Source organism: Lachnellula hyalina (genome assembly GCF_007821495.1).
Source record: "Lachnellula hyalina strain CBS 185.66 chromosome Unknown contig00064, whole genome shotgun sequence".
In the NCBI taxonomy this organism is placed as follows: Eukaryota; Fungi; Ascomycota; class Leotiomycetes; order Helotiales; family Lachnaceae; genus Lachnellula; species Lachnellula hyalina.
The window spans coordinates 122,824-137,268 of record NW_022157178.1 but is presented as its reverse complement, the minus strand read 5'-3'; the positions used below and the strand labels follow the sequence as shown (position 1 = coordinate 137,268).

Sequence of the window (14,445 nt, the reverse complement as noted above, 5' to 3'; positions counted from 1 at the left end):
TCCTCGATCATAGCAAAAGGGGGGCTCGCTTAAATGATTTGGGGTGAAGCGAACTGGGGCTATATTAAAGGGAGGAGAAGCAGAGATTAACAAAAAGAAACTAAAAAACATGTAGCAGCAGGTTTCGCTGGTAATCGACTACCTAACACCTAATCTGCTGATCTGAAGCTTGTGTATGGCAGAGGGAAGGTGTGGTGTCTGCCTAGGTGGATATGAATGGTCAGGATCACATGACCTTAACGCTAATGACTAAGCGACGAGACCTAACCACCAGTGAACCTCTTCGCAGCAGATCCATCATCTAGATCTGCATCCCTGTCAATAAACAAATTTACAGCATCTAGAAGCAATGCAGTAGAAGTAATCACACCCTTGTGATGCGAACAGAAGTGGGCGCCCATTCTCCAAGATCTCCTGTACCTGCGCCTCAAATCTCCATGCTAGGCGAGCACTGCGATCGCGATCCCAACCACCAGAACCAGATATCCTCCATTTCCCACCCTCCGAAGACCCGAAAACCCACCCCAAAATAATGCAACAGAAGGTAGAAATAATTAGGACGCCCATAATACGTCGAGGTTATGTGCAGAGATTTGAGAAATGGATCCTTTAAACTCGTTTACGGTTTCTGAGGTTAAGTGTATTACTGCTTATAATTACGCGCTGGACTGTTGCAGACGGCCTACGGCCAACCTCCACCAACACTAGATCTTGCTGGTTTTGTGATGTTGCGAAGTGCTACATCAATGTTAGGGCTAAAGTTCGGATTGAACGTTTAAGTAATGCTTGCATTATTTCAAAAATCTGTGGAATAACGCCGTTCGATCTCGATACTTCTTACTGGAGCTTAAATGCTTTCTGAGGATCAAGTGAAGCCGTAAAGTCTGCTTTCCCCGTCTTCATATCCGCAGGGTAAGACAAATGTTCATGTATCCACTTCCATTTGCCATCCTTCTTCTTCGCAATACCTGTCCTACGGAAAGCGGTGTCAAAGGGTGTTCCACCAGCAGTACCCCACGTATGCTGTATCATAGTCGAGTATGCTGAGTCCTTGGACAAAGCTGTGATCTCAATGTCCTTGAAATCCATCTGCCCATCGCCCCAGTAAGGAAAGATGGCATCGAAATGCTCGTTGAAATTTCCACGGGGAGTGTTTCCAAACATGTCGTAGCTGAGCATCTCAGGGAAGTCATAGAACCGTCGTGCCCCCGCCATTCCGTTTACAGCATCGTTGATGGACTCTTTATTCCAATAGTGGAGCCAGCCTTTGTAAAGCTGATCAAGTACTTCTTCTTCTTCTTTGGCCCATTCCGGATTATGGTCCTATAATAAGTCTTAGTGGGATCTCAGAGGCACTATAATTGGCTGAAATTACCCCACTCTTTTTCATGCTCAAGAACTCATATGTTTTATCAATTGAGGAGTAGGCCGACTGGTGTCAATTGTTAGCTTGTAAAAACATGTGGACCTGCTAGCGGCTGCTGCCAAATACTTACTGCCTCTTTCACAAATCCATTCTTGTCCATATTGAATTCGGGGCACGTGCAGCGATTATTTACTTCTTTTGACAGACCGAATGATTGAAACCGAATTGATGATATAGATAATTAACAATTGAATGTCGATTTCATGTTTTGTATATGCGAAGAAGGTCTTTATGGGCGTACGCTAAATCGCCCCGCAATCGGAAGAATGTCAATCACTGTAGGGCAAACATCACCCCGCAAGTCTATATCTCATATATTGCCCCGTTACGACTGAGGCGGAGAGATTTTGTCGGTAATGTAATCGAGGACGCCATATTCTACTGATCAGTGATCTCAAACTCATGTGGGAACGGCATCAATCATGTCTATGCAAAGAATTGCTCCGCATCCAGGTGAGACCTCCGATAAATTGTAAATCGGAGTTCGGGAGCTCGTATGGGGCGTGATGGACTCGACCATGCACGGGAAAGATATACAGGCGGGCTAATCAGAGGCTGGTAGTGTTGAGAGCACGTTGTATGGCCGTTGTCTTATTATAAACAGTATGCCTCCTTAAACCGAGTGAAAACTCGATGAAATTATGAAAGTGTTTTACAAAGCTCAAATCTATACCAAATAACTTACGTCCATACCATACCAAGCAGCCAAGCATGGGTTCCAACACACTTGAATATGATGCCCTGATTGTGGGAGCCGGCTTTGGCGGATGTCATGTCTTGAAGACGTTGCGTGATAGGGGCTTCAAAACCCTCGCGGTTGATGATGGAGATGATTTGGGTGGTGTCTGGCACTTCAATCGATATCCAGGCGCAAGAGTCGATAGTAAAGTACCACTTTACGAGTTTTCCAACAAAGAGGTGTGGTCAGACTGGAACTGGACGGTCAAATACCCGGGGTGGGCTGAGATTCAAGATTATTTCCAACACGTCGAGGCAAAACTCCACTTGAAAAAGGACATCAGGTTCAACACTCGCATAACTGCGGCGCAATTCGACGATAGTGTCGACAAGTGGCATATCACAGCACAAGATGGTTCCGAGTTCATCGCTCGCTATTTCATTTTGTGTATTGGGTCCTTCGCAAAACCTTACATCCCCGACTTCAAGGGAATTGACACATTTACTGGAGTGCATTGTCACACTTCAAACTGGCCTCGGACCGGAATTGAGTATGCCGGGAAAAGAGTCGGAGTCGTTGGCAATGCATCGAGTGGGCTCCAGACCATCCAGGAAATCGCACCGGATGTCAAACATTTGACAGTCTTTCAACGCAGTCCTACGTATGCTTTGCCGATGAGACAGGCCAAGCTGACAGAAAAGGACCAGGACAAGAGTACCTACGAAGCAATCTTTGGAAAAAGAAGTACAATGTTCGCAGGGATCGACCAAGAGTTCAACTGGGACTCATGTGTGAAAGCCACAGATGAAGAGCGCCAAGCGTTCTTTGAAGGACTTTGGGAGCAAGGAGGACTCTTGTTTTGGCTTGCCAACTACCAAGATGTCATTATAGACAAAGAGGCGAACGCATATGCTTATACCTTCTGGCGCAACAAGGTAATTCAACGCATCAAGGATCCTAAGGTTGCAGAGATACTAGCTCCTGAAATTCCTCCATTCTTTTTCGGAACCAAGCGCGCAACCTTGGAGCAACGATATTACGAGGTGTACAATCAGGAGAATGTGGACCTCATCAATGCCAAAGTAAATCCGATCAAGGAAATTGTACCATCTGGTGTGATTACCGAAGACGGCATTCTTCACGAACTCGACCTCCTAGTCCTTGCCACCGGCTACGATGCCGTCACGGGTGGCTTTACGGCGATCGACATAAAGGGCTCGAAAGAGCAATCACTCAAGGAGAAGTGGTTGAAGGGATCGCACACGGCATATGGGATGGCGACAGCTGGGTTCCCAAACATGTTTTTCCCTTACGGGCCACAAGCCCCGACCACATTCTGCAATGGCCCTACCTGTGCTGAGATACAGGGCGACTGGATTGCGTCGGCTTTGGAATTCATGCGTGAAAAGAAGCTTACCAGAATTGATGCAAAAGAAGAGACAGAGGCAGCATGGCGGGAGCAGGTCAACATGATTGGCAACATGACACTGATTCCGCAGACTCAGTCAGAATATATGGGCACGAATATACCGGGCAAACCAAAGGAGATGTTGAATTATCTCGGGGGACTGCCGCGATATGTTGAGCAGATCGAGGCTGTTCGTGATTCTGGCTATGCAGGTTTTGACTTGAAGTAGACAGATTTTGTCTTTCGTTGTCCTGTCGACATGATCTTTACCAATATTTATATCAAAACTTTCCATAACATAGCTAGTGATTGTCTTCATCAAATGTAGCACATGAACTTTCAATAGCATAAGTTGACCTCTAAGCTCCAGCCACGGGTGGTTAATACATGATCCAGCAGGATATCAACAGCCAATATCAGGAAGATCTCCAAAAAGATAGATTCTATGCACGGCATTTATGGTGCAGACTTCCTTGAGCTTCAGTTGACTTCCTGGTATACCGACTTCCCTGGGGATTCGCGGGCAAACTTGAGGAAACAGGATATCTCCGCATCGAGCCCAGGGAAACAAGGTACTTGCTTATAATATCTAGTAACACGCCGGGGATGGTTCTTTTCGAACATCCGGATTTCCGGAAGGAGTTAGTCCGCAATATCAAGATGAGATTTAGAAGGCGACCGCATAAGCTGAAAATCAGTTATCAAGCCACTCCGAAAATTCAAAAGAAGATTAAGCTATTGTTATCATTGAACATATTCTTGAAGAAATAGAATATTTAATTCACGCCAACAAGCAAAGAAATTAAGTAATGATCATATTTTTCATTTATGATTTCTTGTTATCAATATGTCCAATGAAGGCTCTTGAACTGTGAAGTTCAGTCTTAGAAACAAGAAAGTCACCAGGAGCTAGCTGTTTCTGAACAACTTCCCTATATAATTCCGATGATGTGAACTTCTCAAATTCTTCTCCAGAAGTTGTGCTGGATGTCATGTCAGCAGTGGTACCCTTCGAAGTTGATCATATAACCGGGGTAATAAGAAGTTGACCATACCGAACCCAAAGAGTCACCAAAGACTTATCATTGCATTCTCTCAGTACACCACAACTCTGAACCCCAATCACTGTTTTAGATATTTCTGCAAATCCGCCGAGTAATCGAATTACATTTTCTCGTTTCCCTGCCTGCGCAAAAAAGTGATGAACCACAACATGGCTTGTTTTGGAGTGTTTCTCTGGATCCTCATCTTTCGTGTACCAGCCGCCCGCATTGTCATAGTGGTACAAATCATAGTCTCTGCTTGCGAGTCCCTGTTCATGCTTAAGGAGTTGGTCTTTATCAACCAACGCCATTTCTCGCTTGAAAATATCCGATGCTGGATGACCCATGAAGAACCCCACAGCGTGAGAATACCCTTCGAGACCCCATAATGTATCAGGTTCTCCATCGAGATCTTGACCCCAATAGTACGTGTGGCCTAGTGGTTCTGTGGCAGAGACCTCACAAAGGGGAACGAGTCGTTCTTTCCACTGTTCAAGGTTAGACAATATATCAAACATGCACCTGGGAGAGATGTAGGTGTACACACAGGCTCGATAGCACCAGGTCTTCCCACAACACGTGCCACGACGTAAAAGTCTGGTGCAGACATAATTCAAGGTTTATTTCTAAGAGATCGTGAGCTCTTCCCTATGATTATTTTTTGATTTACTGTGAACACTTTTAAAAGATTTGGATAAATGTCTTGGGTGGGTGTGCGAATTTATGCCGCCACGAAATTATTCCGAAAACTTAAACTGTGATACTCAGTACACTACGGATAGACTTGACTGGACATTCACAAGCTAAATGCAACTGTCCGCATTTGTTTCTCCGATAGTTGTGCATCTGATTTCCAGTCAACCCTAAAACACACACACAATTAGGGGCATGTGTTCTTGCTGCGGCTCAACCTCCCTCAATCGTCCACCTAGCTAGGACTAGCAGACAAGGACTGTCAATACTATTATTAACATACTTCATGTTACGTAAAATGTAGGCTTTATATCATCTTGGGACCAAAGCATGCAGACAGAGCCTATCTTGACATTGGCAAGTTGTTCATTATTTGTTCACCTGAGAATATGTGCTGAGACACATTCTTGTTTCATTTCACTCGAAAACCAACTTACATGGTAATAAAGATATCCTTCTATGACACGTACTGTCTCACGAGGCGGCACGATGAACGACTTTCTCAGGCGCATCTTCAAGCACAGCCTGATTACAGTATTACATAATTTTATACGCCGTAGACACCCAATCACTATATCAGTACATATATATGGCGGCGGAGATGTTTGCTACCAGCTGATGTTTTGAATCACTTCGCAAAGCAGTCAAACATTAAGTCATTGAGACTGAATGGCCGGTCGACTTCTGTGGTCTCGAAATCAAGTTCCATGCTATCCCCGGTTCCGTCCCAGAATGCGTCAAAATTAACCCCTCCCAAATCTTCTGGTAAACACAGCATGCTCATGTCGAACTCTTGTGTAACATTGTCGATACATTGATTTTGGTTAATGTTGGATTGTATATCATCGCCGAGAGGAATGGTGTAATCGTTTGGTACAAGTTGGTCTATTGAGGGGGGGAAGAAGCGGTTGTGCATGGTGGGGTTTGTTAAATTGTTCTGTTGCGGAGATGTGTGAAGATTATTGAAGTCTATGTTGTTCGCAGGTAGGCTTTCGGAGCCCGGAGTTATTCCCTTTCTGTTCTCGAGTCGAGTATTTGATCCCTCGCTAGGAATTTTGGCACGAACCTGAATGTCGTTACTTGCCCGAGGATGGCAGTTAGGTGATGACGACTCCCGTGGAGTAATCTCTAGGTGGTCTCTTAAAGACTTCAAGTTGTGAAGCATCACTTCCGGAGTGTCCCAAAGTTTCGTATAAGCTTGACACTGCATAAACAAAATATCAAATTTGGATTCCAGAAGCTCTTGGTTGCTGTCGATCGGACCAAACCTCTTATAGACAAGCTGAGCAGCAGCGGCTACCCAGATAGTACTAGCTAGAAACGGCTTGATGAAGCGGATATGGTTGTCCGAGCAGGAGTTCGTGATGGCTAGGACATTATCAGCAGCTTCCAGATAGTGAGCTAAGCCATTCATATCCGGAAGTTGTCCTTGACGTGTAGACTCCAGATTTTGTGAACCCCTTTGATCGTAGCTGCCGATACAAATACTTGTGGGGTTGCCATCCTTCCCGAATGCATACTGATTATATATCATAAATCTGGTTAATTGGCACATGAGGTAGATTTCATATATTGAGTTGTGCGTGCGTCTCAAATCTTGCCCAGTGGTAGGATCTTCCATCTTAAAATCCATAAACTCTCCATGCCACTGGAGCGGCTCAGGCAAAGCACGCATGTAGCACCGCAAGGTGTGATCAATGATGGTCAGACTCTCTTGGCTAATACTCGTAAACCCTATCTTTGAATCATCCCCATGACTCGTGAGGTTCGGCTGGCGGTGGACGACGGCTTCAGGGTTCGACAGAACCTGAGCATCTTTCATCAGTGAATTCACAACAACAAACCAAGCTTGAGCGCTTTCATTGCGACTTTCTTGGAGCACCTTCCATCTGTTCGTCGGCTTGGTCTCTAGATGACAGCTTGATTGATAGCGGTGATTGAACCAGAAAGAGTCGTCGACGGGAAGGAACGTCTTGTTTTGCGCCCAATCTATTCCGGTGGGCAATCGTCTGATTGTGCTGGCAAACACATCCATCTCCCAAATTGCCCACCAAGATCTCCGTCGTTCCTCGTCGAAACACCATTTCATGATCTCGGTCTTCCCTACTGGGATACTCCTTTGTATTGCTCCAGAATCAACTAAATGTAGGTTCCTTTCATAAGCGATTCGGACGCAAATGCCCAGATATCGCCACGCTTTTCCACGTACACCCCCGGAGAGCTGGTAGAAAGTAGTCAATATAAGTGCCTGCAAGAGAGACAGTGATGGCGTTTCGTCCCCGCATTCGTCTAACGCATCTTCTATGAAGCCAAGCGCCAACGCATGAAATGTAGATGGCAGCGGTATCTCCGGCCTGCGTTTGATGGCATTTCGAAGTCCTTTCTCCTGCCATGGTGCTGATTGGAATCGTGCCGAGTAGGAGAACATTGACGCCATGAGTGCCTTGAGATCCGCCGAGGATTTGAGGCCTCTAAGCTTCGCGCCAAAAGATGGTTGATGAAACAGAGACGAGAAAGTCATGTTATTGAAGTAGGAACTGATCCTGGGTTTTCAGGTCAGCTTTTCTTCATTGATATGGAAAAATATTGATTGGATCCACCGGTATGCTTTCCGTTTTAGTAAAGCTGACTTACAGAATGCGACTGGTTTCCATGGTTATACCCAAAGCGGTACAAACATCCGTTAAGGGGTTGGTCTTGTCTGTAGCAGAACTAAACGTCTTCGATGATTCTTCAACATCGTTCTCGGTCGGGGTGGTGATATTCGTTTCATGCGATGGATGTAGAATGTACGAAAGGGGTATTCTATCCACAGGAATCCTGGAAAGCGTCTCACTGGTTTCTCTAAGATCTAGTGATGGAGGTGTAGGAACCTGTGTAAAGCATTCATTACGCTGCTGAATGGTGTTGTCTCCTTGATTGTACGCATTGCTGCTCCCAATGAGGTCGTGATCACCCGAGTGGAGGAGTTGGGGGCGTGCATATGAGCGAGGACCCAATTCTTCGTCGACAAGCTGAGTTTCCCCATTTTCGTTGTTGTCATTGTCATGGACGGCACGATTTTGACGTGCCCGCCTTCGTTTTGATTGGATAGAGCCTGATTCGTACTCAGAAGAGATGAAACACAATATAGGAAGAGCAACATACCAGTTTTGGGGCCCGATTTCAACCGCCCAGTAGGATATATACAGTTCTGTCCGGCTTTCGCACAGACAGAGCATTTGGGAACTTCCCGATCGCTATCATACCGTAAATAAGAACCCACGGTATGGTAAACACATCACTGTGCCAGGAGCTGGTACCATTTTGCTTTTCTTCTATGTTTCAGGGCATTAGTATTGTAGTGGTTAAAGGGTTTAGCGAAAGTATCATCATGATTTCGAGAAGAGGAAAAGGGAGAGAAAAAGAAAGGAAAGAGAGCACACCTGCGGCAGTACTCGCATGCTAAACCTGGATTGCCATCTATCTCGGCTCGGGCAATCCGGATGGAGTCACCGGAGCGGCCGACTTTGTGTTGCTCGTGCTCTCTTGCACTGGTCATGATTGTTATATTTGTAGGCAATCCTATACTGTACTATGCACTATATAGAGTTACAAGAAAGTGCCGAAGAAGTGAAAAGTCTAGCAGGAGGTTGTCGAAAATTAATGTATAGTATGAAATTCTTAACCTGGGGTTGATGCGGGGTTGGCGCGGGGTAAACTAGCGCATCAACACCCTTGGAAACTGCAGTGTTTTTAATACTGTAATTAGTACGAATTAAACCCCCTCGTTTGAAAATTGATATAGCATTAATAGAGTAGTCACAGGGAAATGGAAAGGCTATAATAAAAGGCGTGAAATTAACCTTGATTGAGCATGCTTGCTAGCTATATCACATAGGCTTTAAATACTACTTTGACGCACTTCTATATATTACGAGACATTTCTAGGGCTTAAAACATCAGAACCTGCCCGATTCATGTTTTCAATGATAAGTACGCATTTATCGATGCCCTGGATTAGTCCCTGGATTAGTACAGTACAACAGGGAGACTCATGCCTAGGTGCTGTATGCTTTTGATCTACAGTGCAGTACTTGTCTGCAGTGTGGAGTAGAACTGCCCCACTAGAGTACGTTTTAAGGAGTACTTCGTGGAGGTCCTTTACTTGCACAACCAATAATAAGCTTACTTTTGGTTGTCTTTCTGCATTCAGCTGCCCGGCATTGGTGTGCAACCCCAGATACTCTCATGGGACCAGAAATCCTGTCGAGTAAGATGCCGCAAGAAGGACGTTGAAGACAAGCGCTGGAGTTCATCCGCTTATCCGTTCATCTGCCGAATCTTGTACGAAGTTTGACCGCACAGCTCCGCAATTAAAACCCTGCGCGGACATGGAAATAAGGGGACGTGAGTACGGGGTGAGAAAGCTGCATTAGCATTGATCCTGTCATTATATCAATAACTCTATTTGTCTGCATTTCCTGTACGGGAGAGAATCCCTACAATTGGTGTACTTCATGATGGGCTCGCAATCATCTTCTATGTGCGCGTAACTCAAAAATCTCCAGTTTCTAATGCTGATTATAAGGTTGCAGCTTGCTCAAAGTAGAGAGAGGGTGAGACAAGACATCCTAAACACATTTGAAGACATACCGGGAATCATTGCAATGGCATGCAGCAAGTCTCGGAGCTTTCCTCAAGATTTCAAGCTGCATGACTCCATAGATGATTTGAAAGTGACGCTCTTCGATGCTATTCCTGGCCTCATCGAGATGTATATGCCCGGAAACTTTTCCACACGCGCACTTCCTTCTGGGGATAGAGGTATATATATTGATGTTCAACTGAATGACAAATCTTCATCATGCAACAAACAAGCATAACGGCAACTACTATCATTTCGTGAACCACAAGGGACAGGTTCTAGCTTACCATACCCTACTATCTCCTTCAACTCAAGAACAGAGGAAATTAGAAGTTTTACGTTTCGCCACCAATGTTCACACCATGAAAAACGGCACCAAGTGAATACCAATAACCGACAGAAGACAGAAACAAATCCTTGACAACCATCCCCTACATGAATGGTTCACCGCGCAGTGGTTTTCATCCAACAGATGACACGTATTTCGAGCAATAATACTTAGTACACTCGTCGGTTAAAAGAGTAGGGTTGATCCTTACTACGTCCCTTCTCTCGCTTCTTCATCTTCTTTCTTCCTCCATCTGGTGTATCAAACTCAGATATCCTTGAATCTGGGTAACCTATTCGTCCTTGATATCCTACGTTTGTTTTATAGATATTCCAAAACGACCGAATTACACAAGAAAAACAAACAAGCTTACGTACTTCTGCAATGCGCACGTTAATTTACTAAACCACTGAATTCCACAATCTAAAAACAGAGAAGCGTCTAGCTTCATAGATTTTCAGTTCTAATAACAATTCCGAAATTCCAAGCGTGCCAGTAGGTAGGATCTGAGAGTCTGAGACATAGCATCAAGATCCCACAGAAGGATTAAAAACGATACGGTATCTGTGAAGCCAACTGGTTACGCCAAGCTAGGGCTTTCTTTATCAGGAATGGACAAACGAACGAATGAATGCTAAGAAATGACCGAAAAAGATTCCTTGACAGCAAAGGACTGAATATATGAATCAAGAAATATTGAATTCGAAACTCGATCTTCCATTGGTAGAAGTCGTATGCCAGAATTGAAACTCAGGGTGTGGTAGGCCGGCAGATAGCGAAAGGCACGCAGAACATGCCGTAGAGGTTTGGTCAAGGCTGTACTTCGTATCTAGCGAGAGAAGAGATGGAGTATCAGGATATGTTATATCGTGACGGCATGGTTTAGATTTACCTTTGAATTAAGTTACTTGGAATTTTCAAGTAAAGTGGGAATGTGGTCGAATTAAAAGAGAAGCACTGCCATCTCCATTAATTAAGAAACCAAAACTTACATTAGCACAACGCTCGGAATACGCATGATAATCTCCGAGTCAGAAATGCCCTCCGCCGGAGGATTTCCATATTCTTCCTTCTCCAAGCTAGTTTATATGTATCCCGCTTGACCTGGTATCCAAAGCCGTTATAACGCCATAGCTATGCCTGCTGTCAACTTTCGTTCATTGGTTTGCTTGTCATCACCATCCATCACCCCACCCCTCGTCATCCCCAGTCTCCTTCGGCTTCGTATCAATCGTCTTGGCAACTACCGGCTTCGGCTTCACACTGGCCGCAGTAGCAGCCGCCTTCTTCGCCCCCGCACCCCCAACACCGCCCGTACTCTGTATCCTAGTACTCGTCGCCGGTCTTCCATTCGCAGGTTTAGCAAGTCCTTTGGGAAGTGGTTTCGACCCAGGCTTCTTTTGACTCTGCGCAGCCAGCCAGCCCGCGAAATCAGGCTCACCGTTATCATCAAATGGATTGGACGCAGAAGGTGTATGAGTTTGTTTCGGTGTTTCGGATGGGGCGTCGAAGAAAGATTCTTCTTCCATATCGCCCCACGCGTCGTCCACTTCTTCGGAAGGGTTACGGTCTTGGAAGTATTCATTCGTGTTGGAGGATGTGGAGGTACGTGTTGAGGTTGCGGGGGGTGACGCAACGGCTTGTCGGTGGAGGTTTGATGCTGACGCTGTTATTGGGGCTGGGCGTCGGATTTCGCTAGTCGCGGGAACGGAGCTGGGTCGTGGAGCGATGGGTGTGGTGGTGCCGTTGGATTGCATTTCGCCGGCTGTGGAGGAGACTTTGTTTGTGAATGAAGAGATGGCCCAACCGGTCCATGAGGCTGCTTCGCTTGAGTTTGGTTGTGGCGTGCTCATCCGAGGTGCGGATGCGTTTGATGCGTCTACTGCAGTAAGGGGTGGTAAAACAGTGTCGGCCATTGTAGAGGCGTGCTTCCGAATCTTCTGAAGGAAGACATCCATGGTCTTGTTGGATTGATCGCGGACGAGCTTTTCCTTGTCGACTAGGCAGGGACATATAGCGGGTAATATCCGATTTGCACAATCATCTTCGCTGAACGAATCGGCCGTAGCGCCCAGTGCCAGCAGGGCGGCGTTGCGCGCGTGGACGAAGGGATCACGAAGTGACCGAGTGAAAGCTGCGATCAACACCTTTGCTCTGTTGCCAACTCCTAGATTTTTCGAGATCTTGCCTAAGCATATTGTTGTATTTGTACGAATTCCCGGTTGCTCATCATTCGAAGTCTTGGCAAGATACTTCAATAGCTCTCCGTTGATGGTTCGATCCGATAGCTTCCCAATGATTGTCAAGACAGCTTTAACGGTCTGTTCCCGAACTACGGGTGCAACATCGGTAAATCCAGTAACCTGTTTTTCGGGTCAGAAGTAATACTAGGACAGAAGAAAGTGGCATTTACCATTTGAGGAAAAATCTTGTCGTTCACCACCTTTTGGGGTAATCTGTCTATCATCATAGGTAAATTATCCAATAGACAAACCCGTATGGCTCGATCTGGGCTGCCGAATAGTCTTATAACTGCAGGTGTGATCTTCCCTTCGAATTCATCGTCGCTAAGCTTCTTGCTGATCTTCATAACCACACCGAAGACTTTTGGGCCGCCTCCACCGAACTCCACAGATTTGAGTAATTCAGGGAGAATCTTCATCTTGAAGTAGTCCTCTGGGAAGTCATCTGATAGTTGATCTAGATCACTATCACATGTCAGCATTACGAGAGCCCGAGACAGGAATGATAACTCACTTCAAGAACTCTTCTCGTTCCTCCTCATTCTTCATACCAAGATTATCCACGCTGTCCGTCAATTTGATGAGTGGTGTCTGGAAGAAGCCGCCATTTCGCTGTCCTTGGTCCAAGAAATTCCCAACACTGACTCTTGCTTTAGGATTGCTATTGACCAGTCGTCTGTAACTCGAATGCATTGTCGGTGGAATGTTTTTAGTCTGGCCAGCCTGATCGCCCCCTATGAAATCGCCATTAAAGACTTCGAATATCAGAGTGCCGAAATTGTAGGCGTCTACCGCATGGAGAGGATGTCGTTTAATGTCGTCCCAGCCAGACTTTGCCAGCTCAGGGGGTGTATATCGACCAGCATCGGGAACAAGGCTTCCATAATTCTTCAACGAGTTAGAACTTTGTTAGGATTCCCAGAGCTGTGTATGCATACGTATATTATTGCTTCATCATCCTTCATGCTGCTCAAGACCTCGAATCCGCCAACTTTCCACTCCCCGCTCTCGCCTGTGTACAAGGATCCGACTCGTAGGGCGCCATGGACCGATGAAGCTTCGTCATTGATAAATTTAATTGATTTCTGCAAAGTATAGAGTTAGCTGGCGCCGCAGATCTTTGGACAACCCCAACATACTGCTACACCAAATAGCCCCCATTTCAAAGTCTCTGTGCTCATGCTCTTGCGCTTGATATGCCACTTCAAGGGAACGACCCTTTCCGTAGCAATGTATATGTATGATTCTGTCTATTCGCAGGTTGTTAAAGTGTATTGGCTATAGCGTTTCTCGAGTGTCCTACCTCCACTGTATCAAAGACCTTGATGACCCCCGGATGCCTCAAGGTTCGTAATTTCCTGACGGCATTCTTTGCCATTGGCAGACGGTTCTTATTCGCGGTAACATCGAAGGAGAATATACTACAATTCGATCCATCTTCCTGTAGTAAATTGTTAGAGGTCAAGCATAAAACTCGGAAGGCTGCTACCATACGCGCTTGGTTCCATTGTACAGAGTCCAGATACTGGTGTCTATATCGACTCGGTCGCCAAAGGTATAGGGAAATGGAGGTCCCTTTGAGATCGCCGAGGCTACAGCTGACTTGAAAAACTCCATTTGAAAGGAAAATGGAAAGCAGGAAGGTTAGATCCGCAGAACTATTTGGCAGATGGAGGGGTGTTCTTTTGGAAGTTACGGCTATGATTTGCGATATGTGGCATTATCGATGGCCCTATTACTCGTATAGGGGTACTTGTAGGGGTAGCCTCGTAGCCTCACCTCAGTCCCGCCCCCGCCCGCTACTGTAGCTCCCTCTCCCGCATCGTTATATCTCTCTGCTCGTTGTGAACCTCGAAACCGTTAAGCAAACAACATTCATCCAGATTCAACTCAATATGAACGATAATTGAATTGATACGCGTAATATTAAAGGGATATTTATATGTTGTTGAGATCAAGGGCAGAGAAAAACCAGGTTTCTTAGCAAGCCTAGCTTCC

General features: G+C 45.6%; 5 protein-coding genes across 5 annotated transcripts; 1 reads left to right on the top strand and 4 right to left on the bottom strand.

Moving 5' to 3' along the window:
• Positions 1-837: 837 nt before the first annotated feature.
• LHYA1_G004163 (uncharacterized protein) lies at positions 838-1,526 on the bottom strand (the record flags this gene model as incomplete). The annotated part of the gene is made up of 3 exons (XM_031149125.1): positions 838-1,323; positions 1,376-1,432; positions 1,497-1,526. The coding sequence occupies 3 exons, from the start codon at positions 1,524-1,526 to the stop codon at positions 838-840; spliced, it is 573 nt and encodes a 190-aa protein (XP_031005489.1).
• A 611-nt stretch (positions 1,527-2,137) lies between these two features.
• On the top strand, positions 2,138-3,742 carry LHYA1_G004162 (Baeyer-Villiger monooxygenase; the record flags this gene model as incomplete). The annotated part of the gene is made up of 1 exon (XM_031149124.1): positions 2,138-3,742. The coding sequence occupies one exon, from the start codon at positions 2,138-2,140 to the stop codon at positions 3,740-3,742; it is 1,605 nt and encodes a 534-aa protein (XP_031005490.1).
• Positions 3,743-4,339: 597 nt separating this feature from the next.
• On the bottom strand, positions 4,340-5,166 carry LHYA1_G004161 (uncharacterized protein; the record flags this gene model as incomplete). Its single annotated transcript, XM_031149123.1, has 3 exons — positions 4,340-4,496; positions 4,569-5,044; positions 5,104-5,166. The coding sequence occupies 3 exons, from the start codon at positions 5,164-5,166 to the stop codon at positions 4,340-4,342; spliced, it is 696 nt and encodes a 231-aa protein (XP_031005491.1).
• Positions 5,167-5,877: 711 nt separating this feature from the next.
• On the bottom strand, positions 5,878-8,790 carry LHYA1_G004160 (uncharacterized protein; the record flags this gene model as incomplete). The annotated part of the gene is made up of 4 exons (XM_031149122.1): positions 5,878-7,792; positions 7,884-8,346; positions 8,397-8,488; positions 8,675-8,790. 4 exons carry the CDS (start codon positions 8,788-8,790, stop codon positions 5,878-5,880), a joined length of 2,586 nt encoding a protein of 861 aa, XP_031005492.1.
• Positions 8,791-11,379: 2,589 nt separating this feature from the next.
• On the bottom strand, positions 11,380-14,064 carry scy1 (putative inactive serine/threonine-protein kinase; the record flags this gene model as incomplete). The annotated part of the gene is made up of 7 exons (XM_031149121.1): positions 11,380-12,567; positions 12,618-12,912; positions 12,962-13,335; positions 13,386-13,532; positions 13,587-13,697; positions 13,751-13,888; positions 13,942-14,064. The coding sequence occupies 7 exons, from the start codon at positions 14,062-14,064 to the stop codon at positions 11,380-11,382; spliced, it is 2,376 nt and encodes a 791-aa protein (XP_031005459.1).
• Positions 14,065-14,445: the final 381 nt, after the last annotated feature.